At 49.1% G+C, this 21,284-nt stretch overlaps 1 protein-coding gene across 2 annotated transcripts; it reads right to left on the bottom strand.

Moving 5' to 3' along the window:
* Nucleotides 1-3,869: 3,869 nt before the first annotated feature.
* LOC116869996 (butyrophilin subfamily 1 member A1-like) lies at nucleotides 3,870-14,712 on the bottom strand. Of its 2 annotated transcripts, XM_032861677.1 has the most exons (8): nucleotides 14,613-14,712; nucleotides 9,853-9,988; nucleotides 9,297-9,644; nucleotides 7,142-7,423; nucleotides 5,558-5,707; nucleotides 5,064-5,084; nucleotides 4,946-4,972; nucleotides 3,870-4,551 (listed from the first exon to the last, which is right to left on the bottom strand). In XM_032861677.1, exons 2-8 carry the CDS (start codon nucleotides 9,929-9,931, stop codon nucleotides 3,884-3,886), a joined length of 1,575 nt encoding a protein of 524 aa, XP_032717568.1. In that variant the 5' UTR covers nucleotides 9,932-9,988; nucleotides 14,613-14,712; the 3' UTR covers nucleotides 3,870-3,883. The 2 variants fall into 2 exon arrangements, with proteins under 2 accessions (XP_032717568.1, XP_032717569.1); XM_032861678.1 differs by lacking the exon at nucleotides 5,064-5,084.
* Nucleotides 14,713-21,284: the final 6,572 nt, after the last annotated feature.

Below are 21,284 nucleotides of genomic sequence, written 5' to 3'. Positions count from 1 at the left end.
AGAGTGAGAACAAGTACGCCTTGGAGAGCCGCCCGGGGCGCTCGGTTGCTGGGCGGTCGATGGGCACGGGCCATGCAACCTCGGATCCGGGCCCCCGAGAGGGGCGGGCCGGGTGCGGGCAGGGCACTCTCCCTCCTCTCCGCGGCATCCTAGTTAGATAGTGAAAGCCCCCGCGACGCCGGAGTACACACGCTGTCCCAGGAGGCGCTAGGCCGCTGCCGGCGAGTGCGGCAGAGGCCGGGCCCTCAAGTGCTCGCAGACTCCCCAGCCTCTCCTGTAAACCTCCCAGCTGGTGCTTAGCCCCCCAGCCCCCGACCCCCACCCCGGGAACCGGCTGGTCCGGCTTCTCGTTCTGAGTGCATTTAGTTCTGTGCACTGAGGATTTGCGGGCGTCGCTGTACGGATGTTTTACTGCAATAGTTCCAAAAGGAAACAAAAAGCGAGTAGTTTCTGTATCTCGTAAACCCGGCGGGGGGCGCCCTTGACACCAGGCGTCTCCTGCAGCCGCTTTCCGAACGTACCTAAGGTCAGATGGGACCTGCTTCGGGTTTTCTCGCCCGGCGTTACGGTCAGGACCCTGTGCCCAGAAGAGCACCGACCGGAAGCGCGAGTTTCAGACAAAGCTCGAACTAGTCCGTTGACCGCCAGGCGGATTTTAGACCCGTCGTCTCGCCTCTGTCCATCCGAGAACGTGCTTTCCTGGGCGCTTCACGGCTACGAAAATTCCGTGAAAGAACTCCAGTGCTTCGCCTCTTCAGTTATGCACCAAGTGCCCACCCCCAGGGAACCAGTTGAAGGCAAATTCCCAGTCCCATCCCGACCTGCCGAATCGGACGCCGGGGGGAGTCCAGCCGTGCGCGGCTAGCAGGCGCTCCGCGGAATTCCCAGCCGTGCCCAGGTGTGCGAGGCACCCGCTTAAAGCACAACAACCCTGTAGCTCTTCACGGACGCCCCGCTCTGCCATCCGCAGGAGGTGAAACGGGAAAGCCTGTGGATAGTGCCAGCTGGGAATGGTATTTGGTAAGATTTCCCTCCACCCCTAGGGGATGCTCCTGTGCACCCAAGTTTGAGATCATTATTTTAGGGTGAATCTTTCTTTTAAGGGCAAGGTGGAAGAGCCCCATTCAGAAGTGTTCCGGCCTCTGTGCCCAACAGGTGTGAATCAGAGTGCAGGAGCTCAAAGCGCGCTTGCAAGGGACGCGCGTGGGCTCCGTGCGCGTGCCCACCTGTGCCGCCATGTCTGCACGTGACTCACTGCAGGTAGCCACGGTGACTATGCCCGAAGGAAGGTGCTCCCAGGTACCTGAAAAGCCAGAGCCCAACCTCTCCGGGAGAAAAAATGGAAACAATCTGTAGAGAAGGTTAAAATCCGATTATTGGAGTGGTTGTATGGGAGGAGATGGTATGTAAGCATTTTCTGAAGACAAATCTCTCAAGGATGCAGATAAACTTTCTGGGTTTTAGAGGTCCAGCAATGACCACTGTCGTCTCTTTTAGAAAATTGGGAAATAAAGCCAGACCTACCAACACTGATCATTTCCTCTAGGCGCTGGTAGCTGGTGCCAGCTGGAAAGAGAGCCTCAAGTCTCATCAGGTAAGTTCTTCCTCATTAATGTCTCATGCGAAGAGGATAGACCTGGGGGAGGTGGGAGGGGTTGGAAAGGGACACAAATGTTTCCAACGAATCTACTGTCAGCTCAATACTCTTGTCTGGTGGCCATTTTCCTTGAATGGTCAAAGAAATCATGGATTTTGGGGAGGTCAAGGGGGAAGGGGAGAGGAGTCACAGAGATGATGAAACCTGTGATCATCTTTCTGTTCTCAGAGGGGTTCTTGGGGCAGTCCAGTCTATTCTGGATGATTTCATGTGTACATTTCAGGTTCCACATTATACCTTACATCACCAGAGCAACTGCCAGAGGTTCTTAAGTATTTTTAAAGAAATTTTGGACTTTGTTTTTCTTTGACTTTCTAAAAGAGTAATTTGAGCACAAATGAACACTTAAAGCTAGGTAAATAATGTTTTTCTCCCAGGGGGACCATGGGGGAGGGGTGGCATGGGGTGGACAGCGTCAGGTGAGACGTGTTAGAGGCAGGGGCATGGGAAAGAGGACACTGGGTGTTGGGGATCCATGAAATGACGGAGGAAGGGGCCCTTTCTATCTGGTTCTCCGGGTGCAGGCCCTTGGGCCAAGTTAAAGGTGGTCCACTTAGTTGCTTTGTTCTTCTCCTGACCTTCTTCACGCCTAAGACTCTCCCAAGCCAACAGATGTCACCTTGGTAACTTCCAAGGCTCTTCAAACAGGAATCTTCGGAAAAGGGGTTTCTAAAGATCACCAGGGCTTTTTGTTTTGTTTTGTTTTCCAATTACAAGGTATTACCATTTAAAATTTCCCCAGTATTGCCTCCTCCTGGAAAAGTACTGTTAACATTTGAAGAGGTAGCCTCACTCACCTACACCAGGAGTCCGGTTACCTTTCTAGGAGGAGAGATGGGGTCCCCCTAACCTCCCCTTCCCACCCAACCCCCACCCCTTCAACCCTGCCTGCAGGGGAGTCTTGGACACACAGACCCCCAGTGGTCAGCCAGCTGCATTCCCATGCAGCTGCTTTCCTGTTTTTAAGTCACTTCCACTTGTTGGAATAAAGAAAAGTTGCAGATGCCGCCTTCAGCAATCAACATACTTATTTATTAGCTTAAGACCATGGGCAACATCTACTCTGGAAACTGGAAAAAAAAATTCTGGAAATGGAAGGCGTGAGCCCGGAAAAATCTGCAGTCCGTGGGCATGACGAGCCATGTGTAGCCAGGAAAATGCAGACTGAGCAAGTGTGCTCAGCCTAGCTGGGCCCACCCAGGGATGGAGCAGCATCTGGGGCCTGGGGAGAAGCAGTCCTGGGGACGCAGAGCGTGGGGAGTGAAGGCTGGTGGGGGAACGAACTGAAGGTGCGTTTGGGGGTTTAACCCAGAGGCAGGGTGGAGGGCTGAGGGGCCCCGAGGCCCGACCCTGGCAGATAAAGAGGTGATGTCACTGAGAAGGGTCCTGGAAAGGCTCTGGAATGGACAGATTCTATATAAAAAGAGGAAGAGAGCTGGAAACTTGTGTGGGGTCTACGGAGTGAGGTTGGAAGGACCCCTGGGGTCGGGGGAAACAGGGCGGCTGAGGCAGAAAGGACAGCAGGATCAGGAGCAAGGCCAGCCACCCAGACTGGGTTTCCTCTGAAGTTTTCTCCTGGATCAGAGTTTCAGTCTGGCCCTCAGCCTTGATCATTTCATCCCCTCCCAGGCCCCCGAGCCAATGGCTCAGATCCTACACTAGTAGGGCCAGTTTCTTCTACTCTCCAGGATGTGTCTTCGACAGCTGGACATATAGGCCCAGAAAGTCTAGAAGCCAGCCAGGTGTTCATCATTGGCCTAGGTTCCCCTCACAGTCCTCCATTGTGATGTCCCCCCAAGTTCTTTTATGGGATTTCAGCCTTGAATCTTATCTTCCCAGAACCTTTTGAGTTCCGTGCTTGCCTAAAACCTGTTCCTCTACACATCCCTATTCTGGAGACACAGATGTTTCTGTCATAACCCCATGCCCGTCTAACCCCATCTTGATCACTGAGTTCTCTCTCCCTATAGGATTTGGTCTCTGGGAATAGGAGAATGCTAGAAGCAGCTTTGGAGTCACCTCCCTGCCCCGAGTATCAGCACAGCAACAGAGGAGGAAGGCTCTACACCCCACACTCTCTAGCAGCAACAACACTACCTCCCCAAGACCAACTGATTCCTACCCAACAGGGAGAAACAGGGCCTGGGTGGACCTGGCAGCTGGTGTGTCAGGGGGAACAAAGGGGAGGGCTCAGGACAAAGGGAAGCAGTTGGGTTGGGATATTCCTTAAGGTGCCCTTTGGCTGGGCTGGGTAGGGATTAGTTTAGAATGGAGGGTATCCCCAGAGGCCGAGTCCTCCCCCATGGGGGACAGTGGGATCTCCTTAGTGAAGGCCTTGGCATCAGCAACTACGGTGACTCTCTCAGGCCCATGAGTGACCGGGCAGATGGTGAGGGGCTTTTTGCCACAGGACCACAGGCAGAAGAAAGGCCGGAGCGGGCCAGAGAAGGAGGTATTGGAGAAAGTATAGATATGGGACCCATCGGTCATATTGTAGAAGGAGACGTCACCTGATTCATAGTCCAGGAAAATCCCAACCCGACGAGGGGGCCCTGCCAGGGGGAGAGGGGTCCGCAGCGGGGTGAGGGCCCAGTACCCGTTCCCATACAACTCCACAGCCCAGAACCCATTCTCTGGAGTCATGGGGTCAAACCCTTTCTTCACCACATTTTCCCTGCACACCCCGACTGCCCAGTCAGCCCTGTCTCCCACTTCCACCTCCCAGAAGTGTTGCCCTGACGTGAAGGTCTCACGACCCAACACACAAGGCCAGGAGTCAAATCTCTCTGGTTTCTCAGGCAGCTCCTGACGTGAATCTTCCAGCCGGACAGATCTGGAATCCTCATACAAAAAGAGGTGGGGGTGGGCAGTGTCTGGATCCAGAGTCACATCCACTAGAGAGAGACAGAGAACAAGTCAGCATCAGTGAGCATGAAGTGCTACAAGACTTATTCTTTCTTCTCCAAAAAGAAATAGAGGACTGCTCGAGAAGTTGTCAGGCCGCCTCAGGAGGAGAGCTGTTTGGCCTCCTCCTGTCACCCGTCATGTGTGAGCTGTCACCAATGCCTAATGGGTCCCTGTCAGAGGGGCTTGTCTTCTAAATGTCTTCCAAGGGCCTTCTATGTGCCTCAAGGAAAATGTGGAGGCCGTTCGCCATCATCTTCCCCTATCTATCCTCACCACAACAATCGGTTAGTGTTTTTATTTCCAAGTATGACAGGACTTCGAATCCCTGGGGGATAGAGCCTCAGAGCCCCTGAGAAGTCTGAGAAGTTCAGAGCCACTGACCTGCATGCACCGTAGCCTTTTTCCATCCTGAAATAAAAGAGAGAGAGTCAGTGATGGGTTTCCTAACAAGAGAGAGAACATCTTGTTGTTGAATTCATGACAAGAAGAGAGAACTTACTGAGCTCTTCTAGGAGTTTCTCTGGAAAACAAACAAAAATACCTTAATGACCTTTGAAAGTGGACATGAGGGAGGGGAGAAAACTGGTGTGAGGGACACACAAAGGAGTAAAAGGTCAGTTCAGGATTACTGAAACTTTACCAATAAATGAGAAACAAGAATTATGGGTTTTTTCCTAAGAAATGTGCAGGAAGTTCCTACTGGCTTGAGATCAGATCTTTCATCTTTACTGGGAAACTGAGTTAGAAGTGAGGAGAGAGTCTGAGGGGGGGCAGTGAGGGAACAGCAGTCTGATATCTCAGTTAGCATTGCTTTTGACTCCTTCTACACCCCAGACCTTCATATTGGGTATCAGTGGCTTCTGGTGCCTTATAATCCCCCCTCCCTCGACTCTCAGAATTCTGGAATCGAGTATCTTCCCATTGGCAGCCATCCCAAAGGACTTGGATCCAACCCCACTTGGTAGCACGCCTGACAAGCAGCCTGTGACTTACCCTTAGAGCTGAATTCGTCCTTTCTTTGTCTGGATCTTTCCTTGTAGAGTCTCCAAGTGCAAACTATGGACCCAATTGTCAGAAATCCTAGGACCATCAAGATGACAGCCACCGCCACCATCCAGGGAGTCAACCTTGGGATGAAGGGAGCTGAAACAAAAGACCCAAGAAGGACAAGTTGCTGGGCGACTCTGAGCAGGTACAGCTCTGCTTCTGATGATGACCTGGTCCTCTCCCACTCCTCCCAGGGCAAACAACAGAACTTCCAAGGCTGCTGCTCTAAGCTTTTCAGAAAAATTTTGAGCCTGATCGCGTGCTGCTCACTAGGGGTGAAGTGGGGACTTAGAGGTAGTGACTGGCTAGGCCTTTGGCTAGGGATTTACTAAACCTGCCCTTGGAAGGGACAGAGAAAAAAAACAAAAAGAAATGGCTAGGGGCATCTGGGAGGCTCAATTGGTTAAGCATCTGCCTTCAGGTCAGGTCATGCTCTCAGGAGCCTGGGATCTGGCTCCCAGCTCAGCAGGGACTCTGCTTCTCCCTCTCCTTCTGCCCCCACCCCTGCTTATGCTCTCTCTCTCTCTGTCAAATAAATAAAACCCTAAGAGAAATGAAACAAAACGAAAAGAAAAGGCTAGTTCAAAGCCCAAATTCCTATTTTATGGATGGAAAATATCCAGTTACTACAAGACTACCCTGGATGTCAGCCGTGCTCAGATGGTGGTTCTTCGTATAGGCTGATCAACAGTGCTGGGCCAGGCATCAGGAGGACAGGCCAGACTCGCAGAAGGGTGTTCATTTAGAAGAAAGCAACACTAATGGTCCCCACAACCTCTTGAATTTCTGTTATATTTCAGAAAGCCTTACTGGTTCAGTAATCCCAGTTAATGTTCCAAGAAAATGTATTGTGTTTAATTCTGTAAGGCATACAACAGTGATCTATTTCAGTGTCTGATTTCCCATAAACTTTTGATCATGGGCAAGAAAAAAAGAAGCGTCATTTCGGGAGAGGACGTGGGAAATAAAGAAAGTAATGGATCGATTCATGTTAATGTGGAAATTCCTTCTTAACTATCAATGCAGAATGGGAGCCAAGGCGATGTAGGAAGTAAATCAGGAAGGGAAAATGTCACCTCCATGTGTGACAGAATGGGACTCAATGACCAAAGAATAAGGAGAGGTTCCTGCCTGAAACAGAGATAGCCTTGGGGTGAATAATGAGAATATTTGCTTTCCTGCAGACCCTGGAAACCTAGACAGAGCTCTAGCACGGGATGGGGAAGACAGAGGGGCAAGGGTGGAAATGGGTTTTCTTGTTACTCAAGGACAGAAGGTCCCAGAGACAAAGCTTCTGTATCTAAGATATATCTCCTAAAATGGAAAATCCAGAATTTCACTGAGATTGAGGCCGATGTTATGCATTTAGAATCTTCTCTTCTAATGAAATTGGTGGGACTCCTTCATGTCAGTTGTCAGGAGCTTAGGTAGGGACAGCAGAAAACTACCATGAGGGCCTTGGGCAAGTGTCCCAGGTAATATGGGCCCTGAAACTGTGTCCGATAGGACCCCAGCATCGATTTCACTGACCTGGTATGGAAATGTCTACTTCCTTCTCCTGGCCAAGAAGGAGGTTCCGGATAGAGCAGGATATATTCTTCATGGAGGGGTCTCTGATGATCACCGAAGCTGCTACAGTGAACAGGCCTTCTTCATCAGGATTCCTAGACTCTGAGGTGGATGGAAACTGCTCTCCCCCAGACGTCCTCCACTGGACGTGCGGCTCTGGGTACCATCCTACCGAGGTACACTCCAGCTGGACCTCTCCATTTTCTCGAACTTCCATATGGATGTGAGGATCAGAGCCCAGAGCTGTGGCGAGAGAAGCTGGCCTTAGTCCTTCAGCAGACACCCTTCTGGGAGCCTTATAACCACAGGGTTACACAGTCTGAGAAAGAGAAGGGGACTGGGAGTGGGAGGGCCTTATCCCCTATTTCACGACACACAGAAGATGTGGTATCAATAAAAGGCATTTCATAACCTTATCACAGAGGGATGCCATATTGGGAGTTAGGGTCTGAAGTGAGGGCAGGAGTCTGATAGACAGACATAGGGAGCTTTTCTAATCAGCAGGAGCAGCGAGCTCAATGGCTTAGAGGTGGGTAAGGGAGCTCCAGAGACGGGGGAGGGCTTTGTGGTTGGAGGTATTATGAAATGAATTTGAGGAGGAGAACTAGGAGTGGGCATTTGAGGATGATCAGAGAAGGAGTATCCTTGAGGAGAAAGGGGATTAGAGGTTCTTTGCATTGAGATTGTACCTGATGGCCTAAGTTTCCTTTACCTGCAATACTGATACAGGAATTTTCTTAAATGGGTTTCAACCTCGTCTTCCCCACACACAGTTATGTCCTAACATATCAACATAAAGCTGTTTTTCCCTTCTGTCTTCATCCTGATTATTTTGTTACAATTCTATAGAGTACAGAAAAACATCAAGCTGCAGAGGAAAGTCCTCAAACACATGTCCACACTGTTAGTTGAAATCCAAGTTCCAGGGTGTGTGTCTACATGACAGTATGGATTCTTTTCATGAAAAGGGCTCCCACTTTCAGCAGCATCTCAAAGATGTCTATCACCCAGGGGCGCCTGGATGGCTCAGTCGGTTAAGTGGCTGCCTTCAGCTCAGGTCATGATTCCAAGGTCATGGGATCGAGTCCCACTTGGTGGAGAACCTGCTTCTCCCTCTGCCTGCTGCTCAGCCTACTTTTGCTCTCTCATTCTCTGTCAAATAAATAAAATCTTTAAAAAAAAAAGATGTCTATCACTCATAAAGATAACAATGATAGTTTTATGCCATCACATCTCTAGGATTTTATAATCAACTTTGAAATTAATTCCCTGAAAAGGAAATGTGAAGTTATACATAATGCCACCACACGGGACACCCTGTTCTGAGGCAGGGACCCCAATCACACCCCAGTATTTTTTAAACTTTACCTTTATTTTAATCTATACATAAAAGGCAATGCATCTGTATGCTGCAAATTATGGGGCAGTCTGAGGCACAGTAATAATATCTCACAAGTGTATAATGCTTCTGCAAGCTTCAACAAGGCAGTTTCTTAGGTATTGTCTAACTTTATTTCATTCTTGCAAAATCTTTGATAGATGCACGCCCAGTTTTGCAGTAGGAAACAAGGCTCAGAACGAGATTTGTTCGCTTCCGTTCACCAGTAAGTGGGAAAGTCAGAGCTCAAGGCAGGCTTTCCTCCTGACTGCTTACCGTTTCCATTATGGTTTCCACCCCGAACTTGGGCTTGATGCCAAAAAGAAGACAAAAACCAAAAACTTTTCTTGGTGGATCAAGAATGTTAAGGAGCAGCCCGGCTCTAGGACCTCAGCAAATCCGACCTTAGGTACGAATCCAGGAAGCAGCCTCAAAAGATGCGAACCACAGCCTCACCAGATGGTGAAAAACGGACACGACTTACTTGTTCAGTTCCGAGACTGGGTCAAGCATATTACGGTGTATTCCCGAAGAATGCTGCATTTACTAATTACATGGGGAAATGCTCTGCGCCCACTCTCAACCTGCCAGTCTCCTCCCTCCTCCTCCAGGCCTGCCAACCCTTTCCATCCTAAGAGGGATTTAGGCAAAGAATCCGGTGGTTTCCAAAGTCACGGGGTCCTAAGAAAAGGTATCCCGCCTAGAAGTCACTGGGGAAGCCAAACCCCGCGCGCTCACCGGCCACCTTCAGGTGCACGCTGGCCTCCTCGTAGCTTCCGTCCTGCCGGAAAAAGCATCGGTACTCGCCGTCGTCCGAGGCCCTGACCCGGTGGATCCTCACGGCGACGCGCCCCGCAGCGATGTCGCGGTCCACGAGCGTGGCTCTGCCGCGGTACTGGGCCACCTGCTCCCCGTCCTGCTCGCGCCCGTCCCGGCGCACCAGCAACGCGGCCGCCACCTTCCCGCGGAACCACCGCAGCTCCATGCGCTCGGCGCTCACGTTTGGGGACAGGTGGCAGGGCAGCTCGACGTCGTCACCCACCACGGCCAGGATGGGCTCCGGCGGCCCGATCACGTCGAACTGGGCTGCGAAAAGCAGGGGGCAGACGGGGTGTGCCGGGGGAGCTGAGCACCGACTCCGACCCGAGTCGGTCCCCGCGACGGAAGCTCCGAGTCCACCCGGACCCCCGCGGAGGGCGCTAGCGAGAGCCACGTGGGTGCCTCACCCGTACCGAGAGGTTTCAGCCCGGGTTGCGGGGGGCAGCGCAGAGAGGGAGACCCAGGCGGGACCTACCGGAGTCCGGCTTGGACAGCGGGAGGAAAGCGAGGATGAGCAGACAGCTGTGGAGGCAGGACTTCGGGGAAACCGCCATCTCCAGCCCTCCTGGGGCAGCACGTTGCTGGTGGCCTCCGGTCGTCAGAACTTCCGCCTAGGAGATGAATGCACAGATCACGAAGTTTTTTCAGCCCCCTTCTGCTGCGTCCTCCCACCAGCTCTTTCCAACTTGGGACGCTCTAGATCTTTGCACCTGAAGCCTCCCCCTTGCCTCCTCCCACCCGGTCTGGTCATGTGGAGGCCAAGAAAAACAAGGCTGTACCCACCTCAAGTCCAGCCCTGACATAAGTACAGCCACCTTGACAAAGCAAAAGCTGGCACCTTGCACCCCCTCTCCACCCGCTCCCTTCCCCTCGGTAGTATGTGTGAACAAATAGTTAACTTGCAGAAATCACAATCCTGCAAGACAGGAGTCTCCCTCGGTTTACAAATGTCCCAATGCTCAATCTCACTAACAAGGATGCTTGATAGGAGGAATGTGACATTCCACCAGGAAACTCCCAACTGTCTTCATGTTAGTGCCTCATTAGAGGGACAAATGGCCTTGGCTTGATAATAACCGGGCCTGCAATATTCTGACAGTCTTCTTTACCCTGATAGCCCTTCTGAACACCCGCTTTGTCCTCGCCCACCGCCGAGTCCACCCCTACTCTGCCTTTAAAAACTCTGACTGTAGTCTGGTGCAGGGTCCAAGTCCCTACTCCGCTGTGTCGGGTATACTTGGGCCCAAGCTTAAGCTTGTCAAATAAACTCTCGTGTGATTGCATCGCTGTTGGCCCCTGGGTGTTCTCCCAGACGCAAAAACTCGGGCATAACAGTCAAGCATGTACACTGCCACATCACAGGCCCTAAAACCCCAAGACAATCCTAGAAGGGAATTGTGAGGTGCAGCACCCCGTAATGGGTTGCCTGTCAATGAACAAGTCTTGGAACCACTCACTGCTCTACAAAAAGCCTCTTTTTCCCCAAATATGGTAGTTTGATATTCAATTTCTGCAATGACCATAAAGACGAAGCAATGTAGGCAGAGACAGAAGCCAGGGGACTGAACTGGAGGAGAAAAGAGGGAAGTCACAAGAAAGGGGAGCTGGAGAGAGCACAGGGTCCAGGCTAGAGGGCCCAGGACTGGGGAGGAAGGAGCTGGAAGGACAGCAGATGCCCTCCTGGCTGCTGGCTCTCTCAGGGGAGCCAGGGCAGGCGCAGGTACTGACCTCGGATCTTGGAGGAAGAGGCACCAAGGAGCCTGGCCACGGAGTGACAGAGCTGCTCCTGGCCCCGGGGGCAAAGTTAAAGGGCGGAAGAAGGAAGGGGGAAGTGCTCTCAGCAAAGCCTGCCCCCAGGCCCCAGATGCATTTGCTTTGGGTGTGGGGGGGTAGTTTCCCAGAGAGATGAGGGGGTCCGCATTTGTGGTCTTCAGCTCAAAGACCAGAATATATGTTGATGAGCTAGACTAAATCAAAGGCAGTCGGGTGAAAAAGGAAGAGGGTCAAGACAACACTAAAACGAGATCCTGAGGCCTTAAACCCACCCGTTCATTCACCTCTTCAAGCTCACTTCTTCTACCTCTAAATTAGGAATGTCATTAATAATGCCGTCTTTGGAAAGGCACTGGATTAAATGAGATTACACAAGTAAAGTGCTCAGTACCACAGGGGTTTAGAAGAGGGTGAACTGTTATCCTACTGTGGATGTGAGTTGAAAATTTAAAGGCAGGCTGGGAATGCCTTTGTGATTCAGTTTTCAAGGCCTGCAAGTTACTCCCTGTAAGCAAGTCGGCCTGCATTTCCTTATTTTGGGCTCAATTTCTTCTTGTTACGAAAAAATTTAAAAATATGGAAAAAATGTTGATTTTTAAAATATTTTATTTATTTTTATTATTGTTATTTTGAGAGAGAGAGAAAGAGAGCTGAGGGGTAGGCAGGGGGAGAGGAAGAGAGAACATTAAGCCAGAGCCCCACCTCGGGGCCCATCTTGTGACCCTCAGATCATGACCTGAACCAAAATCAAGAGCTGGATGCTTAACTGTCTGAGCCACCCAGGTGTCCCTTTAAGATTTTATTTTTAAGTAACCTCTGCACCCAATGTAGGGTTCAAACTTTTAAGCCTAAGATCAAGACTCGCATGCCCTACTGACTAAGCTGGCCGCCCAATCCTGGAAAAACATTTTTAAAAAAGTAGAAATTACTCATAATGTCACCAACTAATGATAGCCTCGATTCACATTTTGGCAGAATTGATGAAGATTTGCATAATTTGAAACACTGTTTATGCCTACTCCTTATCATATCGTCCCAAGAGGGTGGGACATCTTAGTAAGTTTTGGGGTGGATTTTTCCTTTTCTTTTTTCTTCTTTTTTGCCCACTATAACTAGTGCACTTTATACATAAGTCTTTGTCCACATCGTTGATAACTTCCTGACAAATTTTCTGATAAATTCCCAGAAATACAGTCATCAGGTCTATAAGTTGAATCAGGAGTGTTTTGCCAAAGTTCCCTCCTGAACTGATCACACCCTTAATGGAAATGTCTTTCTCATCTAATTCCTGTCAACTCTGATGGCCATAACGGCCCACATCTCTAATGCAATGGGTGAAACCAGTCAAATAGTACTTTGCTAGGCATTTATATGGCAGTGGGGCTGATTCTTTTTCATATTAACCATTTAATATATTCTGGAAGTGATCTTTTCAGGCAAATTGTCCATTTTCACCCCAGAAAGATTCTGCTGCTGTTTCTTGTCAATCTGTATGCACTTTGTATAAATCAAAGATGTCAGTCCTGTATTATACTTGTGGCCCAAATTCCTCACCACCCTAATCTGTACTTTGCCTTTTAATGGAGACTATGAGTAAGACTAACAGAAGAGTGGGACTCCAGCTGACTTGCCAGACTTCCAGGATGACTATTCCCAAGTGTTCATCTGATCCTGTCACTTTTTGCTTAAAAACCCCTACATGTTCCCTCCGTGACCCCAGCACCAAGTTCAGACACTACAGTGTAGAAAATGCTGTATGATCTAGCGGTCTCCCTGCTTCCTTCCTCTGGGCCTCTTCTCCCTCCCCTCTGAGGACCACCCAGGGGCTCAACCCACACCTTTTCAGGCCTCCAGATGGCCCTGCTAACAACAAGCAGGGCCTCTCTTCCTAGAGCATCTGCTTCCTCGTATCTGCAGACAAACCCCTGCTCTTCCCTCGAAAGCTCATTTAAGGGCAACCTCTTCCAGAAGCAAGTGTGTGCCGCCAGTCTTCTAGACCTTCCTTCCTTCCCTTGTTGAACCTTCCTGGGGTCCCATCTGAGCACCATAACCAAAGGGGGTTTAGGAAGGAGCTCCCAGCACTGCCCAACTCAGGTAAAAAAAAAACACCTCAGGGAGTGCCTGGGTGGCTCCGTGGGTTAAGCTTCTGCCTTCAGCTCAGGTCATGATCTCAGGGTCCTGGGATCGAGCCCCATGTTGGGCTCTCTGCTCAGCAGGGAGCCTGCTTCCTCCTCTCTCTCTGCCTGCCTCTCTGCCTACTTGTGATCTCCCTCTCTGTCAAATAAATAAATAAATAATCTTAAAAAAAAATCCAAACAGTTAAAGAGCTTTTAAGAAAAGTTGTCAGTCCCTCTCCCCCTCTCCTCATTGCCCAGAAACAGCTGCTTGCTTGTTTTATCTGGCATTTATCTACATTTTTTCCAAGACTTTAACATAATTTTTTTAAAGATGGGTTTATTTACTTGAGAGAAAGAGAGAGTGTGTGCACATGCAGGGGTGGGGGCAGAGGGAGAGAATCTTCAAGGAGATCCCCCTGCCCACCAACCCACGAGATTATGACCTGAGCTGAAACTGAGTTGGTCGCTCAAGCGAACTGAGCCCCCCAGCTTCTGTCGCTTTTTCTTGACATACCCATTTTTTGATATTACTTTGCAGAGCCCTATCAATGAAGTCAATGAGAGTTTAATTCTTGTGACAGTTAACTTCACGTGTCAACTTGACCGGGCTGAGCAATGTCCAGAGAGCTGGCAAAACATTATCTCTGGGTGTGTCTGTGAGGATGTTTCTGGAAGAGACAAGCATCTGAATCCGCAGACAGTTAAAGCAGATTTCCCTCCACAATGTGCATGGCCCTCATCCACTCCACTGAGGGCCTGAAGAGAACAAAAAGATGGGGGAAGGACAGTCTGGTCTCTGCTTGAGTTGGTGGCGGGAGGGTCTCCATTTTATCCTTCTGTCTGGTTCTCAGGCCTTGGGGTTTGGACTGGAGCTACGCTCCCACTATTCCTGGGCCTCCAGCTTGCAGGGGGCAAATCAGGGGGCTTCTCTGCCTCCATAATCACAGGAACCAGCGTTCCTAACACATGGTTTTCTATACATCTGTATATATCCCCTTGGTTCTGTCTCGCTGGGGAACCCTAATACAACAGAAATAGATCCCTTCTGTTCAATGTTTCCAATGCTATTGGTTATGTAGCTGTGATTTTTATGGATCTAAGTATCACATCTGATGTCATTTCTTTTCCTGTACAACTTCTTGGGCTTTTCGGGGACGGAGGAGAGAAGGCATTAAATGGTTCATCTCGTTCCTTTGCTTACTTTTCTGTGCTCTCATCAGGCATATTTCCCACCCTCTAACAGCCGGAGTACTGTTTCCACCGAGGAACACACCGGATGATTTATCAGCACTCGGTCCTCCCCGCTCCACCCCATCCCTCCCAGAGCCGGGCTTCTTTAACTTACCTGAGCCTATGCTTCCCTGGAGGGTTTTCTAAATAGCAGATTCGGATCCGGTCGGCCTGGAGCAAGATCCGAGTCCTCCCCCCACTGCTGGTCTGCAGAGCTTTACCTTGATCCTTACTCAGAAGCCGCAGGTGAGGCGACGGCTCTGGGCTTTCCATGATTGTGGAGATGGCCCTGAGGGGCGGCTCTGGCTCAGGGTCTCGGGCTTCTTTCTTTTGCTGAACCGAGCTAGGAGAAAGGATGAGAGCAAATGGGCACCAAGCAGGTGTCGAACTGAACACAGTGGCCTGCGAGGGAGCTTTGTCGTCAACCGCTCTTTCTTGGGGCACACATGGTTGGCACGCTGGTAATAATCAGAAGTGACCTAATGATATGTCCACATTGTAACAGTGATCCCACTCCCCTATTTACCCAGCCTGTGTTCAATTTACGTGAGTTGCCACAGCAGGCTTTGCATGTATGAAGGGCGGCTAGAAAGGAAGTGGGGAGACCTGGAGACGATACAGACGGATTTCTGTGTATTAGAGGGGCTCGTGGAGGCAGATGGAGATGAAGTGTGCCCTGGCGAGCAAGAAGACACTGAGGTCTGATTGAGTGGGGACATCTTTGAGTCATATTCCTGGAAATGCTTTCGAAATGAAGAGTTCCAGGAAACACAGAGGAGGGACAGACAGGGAACTTTCTGGAGTCGGCCAAGTGCAATTGGACCGAACAGGGGAAAATAGGAGGATCCTGGGAAAGGGTCAGGGTTGTGTGGGCCACTGTTTGAGTTCTTTCCAGAATGTACCCCCTGCCTCTTTTCCTGCTACCTGGTAGGCAAACCCTCCAAAGCATGGCTACATGCATTCACCCTCTTTGGGGAGGCTATACAAACCTGAAAAAACAGAGTTTAGCCTCTTTTTGGCTGAGGATCTTTCAGGGTGAGTATCACAGAAAAGTGTATGCATGCAGGTGATTACTGAGAAACAGACAAGACAGACACACACACATACACACACACGCAGAGGCAGACTGAGAAGAGGTAAGGAGGGGAAGGGAGGGAGGGAGGGAGAGTGAATGCTAGATTCTGAAGGCTCCTCTTTTTTCTCCAAAGAAAAGAGACACCATGCTAAGAATCGTCTATTATCCTCACAAAAAGACCTTTTCCAGCCTGTTCCCTGGCCTCCACTCCCAGCCCATAGCCACCACCCTCCTGCCTGCAACCTCTTCCCCCCTCAACTTCTTTCCTAATTATCAGCTATAGATGATGTGCCTTCAAGTTACTCTGGGAGAAATGAGTTCACCAATCTTAGGGTCACTTTCCAAGAGGCCTATATGTCTCCTAAGGAGAAAGCTGAGGCAATTTACACTGTCTTCTCTCTGCCCTTATTGCTAAAATGCTGTCAGTATTTTTCATTTTCATGTATCCTGAGGCTTCAAATCCAGTAAGCAGAAGCCCAGAATCCCAGAGTAATGAAGAGTCACTAATATATGTACAATTGTGGTTCTTCCATTCTGCCATAACAGAGAGGTTTTATGAGATGCAAAGCCTTGTTTAAAGAAAAATGGGGGCGCCTGGGTGGCTCAGTGGGTTAAGCCTCTGCCTTCAGCTCAGGTCATGATCTCAGGGTCCTGGGATCGAGCCCCGTGTTGGGCTCTCTGCTCAGCAGGGAGCCTGCTTCCTCCTCTCTCTCTGCCTCTCTGCCTACTTGTGATCTGTCAAATAAACAAATAAAATCTTTAAAAAAAAAAAAGCCACTTAAAAAAAAAAAAAAAGAAAGAAAGAAAAATGTGGGATAACTCCAGAATTCTCCAAGCTCTTTTAGGAGTTTCTTTGGAAAATAAACAGAACTAAAGTAATTAAGATTTAAGACATGGGAAGGAGGATGGAAAGTGCTTATGATTCACACAATGGAGTGACTGTTCCCTTCTGTGAATACCTGATTACTGAAAACAGATCAATAAATCATGAACAAGAATGCACTTTGTTTCAGTTTAAATTCTTAGAAATCTGCAGGAAGTTCCTTTTGGCGCCTGGATGTTAAGTAAGAAATGTTGCTGTACTTGGGGAACTTACCCAAAAGTCTGGAGCCAAATTCGGGATGGATGGGAACGAGGGCTGGGAGCCTGATGGGGTTCTGACTTTTCTGTGGTCATGCTGGACCCCACCAGCTAAAGGCCACCTGTGGCGGAACCCAGTTGACTTTGATGGTACTTGTGAAAGCAGCATGGATCCCACACACGGTGGGTGGGCTGGGAGGGGTGGGGTTCAGTGAGAGGGCGTGGGAGGAACTTACAGGATTTCAGTTTGGTTGGGAGTTTGGAAAGGTTGCTCTGGATGGATGCTGTTGGAAACCAGGCGACTGGGATCCAATATTCCAATTTTTATTAGGAAGTAGAACAGAGCCGGTTAAAACTGTAATTGGTAAAGCAGCAGCGAGCCTAGACAGGCATGTATGGTCCTTTTTGTGGTTTGCATGTGGTCTTGTATTTTTGTCTGTGCTCCAGCCTGATTACAGAGGGGAGGTGTTTTGTCTCCACAGTTACGGCATGTCTGATGCTGACAGCAGCAGTCATACCTGGTTTTTGCTTTCTCAGAGACCACAATCTCCTTCAGATCTAAAGGTATTTGGGATTTTATAACCTTGAGAATCCCTTCCAATTTTTTCAAAATGGTTACTTATTTATGTAATCTCTATACACCAACGTGGGGCCAGAACTCAACCTCAATCAAGATCAAGAATTTCTGGGGAGCCTGGGTGGCTCAGAAGGTTAAGCCTCTGCTTTCAGCTCGGGTCATGATCGAGTGCCGCATCGGGATCCTTGCTCAGTGGGGAACCTGCTTCTCCCTCTGCTGCTCCCTCTACTTATGCTCTCTCTCTGTGTCAAATAAATTAAAAAAAAAAAATCTTAAAAAAAAAAAACAACAACAAATTTGCCTGTTTAAAAAAAAAAAAAAGATCAAGAATTGTATGCTCTTCCGACTGAGCCAGCTAGTCACCATGAATCCCTTCCAGTTTTGAAAAACCTGGAATCTTCTTTCTAGATTCTGGATTGGGATGACTTTTAACTGGCAGTCATCTTGAAAGATATGGAATCCAAGCTCGTCTAAGGCACAAACACCCGTGACAAGCAATCAAACTCATCCTTCCTCCCTGTGTGCCCCTCCCCAGCCCCATTTCATTCCAAAATAAAAATACTGTCCAGATGAGAAGCCTCAGGCATGTGATGACCAATGAGCAGAGATTCAATCTTAAGATGAAAGGGAGAAAAAAGAAGCCCCAGAAATTCTGATGATGCAAGGTAGCAGAATAGGCTACCCCAAACATGCCACTTTGTCACAGAAATTCTTCTGAGCTGAAGGTAATTTAGAAGCAGCCACCGCAGTTAGAGGCAAAAACTTCATTATTTTAGTTCTGGACGCTGTAGTGAAAATGCATTTTCTTTGGAAATATCCATTAAGTGCATTTTTTTAAAATTTTTTTTTAATTTTTAAAGATTTTTATTTATTTATTTGACAGAGAGAGATCACAAGTAGGCAGAGAGGCAGGCAGAGATAAAAGAAGGGCGGGGGGAAGCAGGCTCCCCGCCGAGCAGAGAGCCCAATGCGGGACTTGATCCCAGGACCTTGAGATCATGACCTGAGCCGAAGGCAGCGGCTTAACCCACTGAGCAACCCAGGCACCCCCATTAAGTGCATTTAAACGCTGCCAGAAAAAAACAAAGCAAAAACAAAAACAAAAACCTGTTTAAACTACTTTTTGTATTTAATAGTTACTTGTATAAATTGAAGGTTTTCAAGTTAGGAAAAAAAAATAACAGGGTGCCTGGGTGGCTCAGTTGGTTAAGCATCTGCCTTTGGCTCAGGTCATGAACCCAGAATCCTGGGACTGAGCCCCACACTGGGCTCCCTGCTCAGCGGGGAGTCTGCTTCTTCCTCTGCCCCTCTTCTCTGCTCATGCTCTCTCAAAAATAAATGAAAAAAATTTTTAGAAGATTTTATTTATGTATTTGACAGAGATCACAAGTAGGCAGAGAGGCAGGTGGGGGGGGGGGCTGGTCAGGGAAGCAGGCTCCCTGCTGAGTGGAAAGCCCGATATGGGGCTTGATCTCAGAACCCTGAGATCATGACCTGAGCCGAAGGCAGAGGTTTAACCCACTGAGCTACCCAGGTGCCCAAAATTAAAAAAAATCTTAAAAAGAAATAAAAAGGAAAAAAACAGCCAACACTGCTTTTTACCTTCCCCCTTTTCTACGTAAAGGCTGGATATAAATTCTCCTTTTACCGGAGAATGACATCTACCTGTCCAGAGAGGAACCAGAATGATCTGCAAACTTTCCTCTGACTCCCTCCCTTCTTTTTACCTTCCATTGCGGCCTAAATTTGTATTCCTTTGTCCTGTCATTTCTCTGTAAATTGACTGTCCTTTATTGAAGGTGGTAAATAAGCTGGAATTCTAAACTGCCATTCAGAGTTATTTTCACGTAGGTTCCTCTCTTGTGATGCATTAACTGTTTTTCTCTTGTTAATCTTTTTCTACCGTCCTACCTGAAAACCAAAGATGGGGAGGGGTAGTCCCCCCCCAACAATGATCTAGGGAGAAAGAGCAGGGTGCCCCATGATGTACCCCTCTGGAATATTGATTATCTAAAGTTACTTAGGAAACATTGAGTTCAAGGACACCCACACCCTCCTCCATCCCACTGACAGCAGGAAGCAAATCTCCCATATGAAAAATACCCTCCTGGTACTAAGAAGTAAAAAGGCATCCACATTACCAGAGAATAGGGACCGGAGAAAGGCAAGAAAGAGGACTGGGTGGGATTGTTCTCAACCCCAAGGCTCTTTGGCTCTCAGCAAAAACAGACATTGACACAAGGCCAAGAAAAGATTTAGGGAGTGTTTATTGAGGCTCATGCCCCAGTACCAGGGAGGCAGCACTGGGAACAAAGGTCCGGGAAGTTTGCAAAGGGGATGAGGCAGGAGAGCAGGGACATCCCAGCTGGAAGGGGTGGAGATACGAAAACTGCTTGCAGGTGCAGCGGATAACTCCCGTCCACAGGCAGCGTGTGTCTCATTAGCATGTCAGGTCTTCATCCTGAGGCCAAGAGTGTTAGGACTGTCCAAGTATTATGATTGTCTTTAGAACTGTTGGAGGAAAGAGCAGGTGGAGGGTCAGCGCTGGGGTCCACTGTGGCACAGGCTGGTTTAGTCTGGATTCTTCTCGAGAGTTTTTTCTGGCAAACATCTCCTTTCTGCATCCCTGAAATACACTCCTCAAAAACGAGTGGGTGGTTCAGCCTTTTCTTTCTTCTTAGGTGATACACAGAGCAACGGGCTTCGTGGTTAGGATGGGATAGGGTCCCAGACACAGCCCCTATTCTATTTCAGTCACCCCCTGAGAGATTTTACCCTGCTTATTCCTAGGGAGTAGGGGCCGAAGGTCTCATCTTCTGAAACTGCTTCTTGCTGAGTGGGGTGTTGTCCCTGTCCTAACCTGGAGGGGTACAAATCTCTCACCAAATTTTCTAACGCCCTATAGGGACGTTGCTCCTCTTGGGACCGGTATGTGGGACCCTTGTGCTACCACAGTTCCACAGGAAACTGCTGTCATCTAGAAGACACAAACTTAAACAAACGATTAAAGGGGCAGGGCCTGAATAATAACAAAAGAATGATGACCACAAGAGAGCCCAGGAAAGGGAGGAATCACACAATGTTAGGCAGAGAGCCTCTGCCTGCGTCCCATAGTTTGGGCAGTGTGATTATCGAACCATCTGGTTCGTCTGTAAGTCTCCTGTACGTTTGGTTCCACTTCCCCAGAGCTGTTGATGTAGGCACAGCAAGTGTTGTTGACTACCGCACAGACACCACCTTGTTTGGCCAGAAGATAATCTAGAGCTAACCGCGTGTCAAGTACATTAGCCACGGAATCCAGGGACTCCTGGAGGCTCTCTAAGCTGTCACCAGTGTTTGTGGCCAGGTTTTCTATGAGCTGGGTAAGGTTTTTTAAGGTTGTTTCATGATAAGCAAACCCCCTCCAGGGGGCAGCCAGTCCTATGACTTCTCCAGTTGCTGCCAAGATAAGCCCAAGTGCTCTCTTATGTCTGGTTTGAGAGGTGATGTTATATATAGTGGCGCCTAACCCTTTAGGGCCCAATCGTCCCAAAGTGCATTCTCCCCGGAAGTGAACATTATCTACACACGAATAGGCCACTGCCTGAAGAGGCTTGGAGAAGGAGGATTTAGGGCTCCCTTCGTAGGGTAGCTTATTTTGGGGGGGACCGCAGAGAAACAGATACCCTGGTGGGGTACAAGCTTGGCGGGGTGAAGAGGAGTTAAACCAACTTCGTAAAAGGCGACCCCAGTTAGGTGTACTCTTGCATCTGGGGGACAGCGGCCCTCCATCCAGTGGCCCCCCTCCGAGCTCTGAATCCTCTTCTATTCCCTCCTGGCTATCAAAGGCAGATGGGGTCTGATAGGTGAGCCTCCAGGAAGGGGTTGCTATTCCTTTCCAGTAGGTACAGGAGAAGTTAGGTTGGTCGCCTTGGGAGAGAAGAGAGGAGTCCACACACCAGTGGGTCTGGTTGGGAGTACATGAAGAGCTTGAAGAGGAAAATGACATAGGATAAATGGAGGGCAAGCTTCCCACATTGGTAAGGCAAGTGTGTGTCTGGCAGGGGCAACAGGGC

Source organism: Lontra canadensis, unplaced genomic scaffold (assembly GCF_010015895.1).
Source record: "Lontra canadensis isolate GAN:19392208 unplaced genomic scaffold, GSC_riverotter_1.0 scaffold21, whole genome shotgun sequence".
Lineage (NCBI taxonomy): Eukaryota > Metazoa > Chordata > Mammalia > Carnivora > Mustelidae > Lontra > Lontra canadensis.
The sequence above is the reverse complement of the archived record's forward strand: the minus strand, read 5'-3'. Positions and strand labels throughout refer to the sequence as shown.

What these genes read in the sequence shown, in the direction of transcription:
- LOC116869996 (XM_032861677.1), bottom strand. Translation starts at nt 9,931, where the DNA reads ATGGCGGTTTCCCCGAAGTCCTGCCTCCACAGCTGTCTGCTCATCCTC. An exon ending in GCTGTCCAAGCCGGACTCCG is followed by an intron (nt 9,645 to 9,852) that starts GTAGGTCCCGCC and finishes TGCTTTTCGCAG; the next exon opens with CCCAGTTCGACGTGATCGGG. An exon ending in AGTAGACATTTCCATACCAG is followed by an intron (nt 5,708 to 7,141) that starts GTCAGTGAAATC and finishes CTTTTGTTTCAG; the next exon opens with CTCCCTTCATCCCAAGGTTG.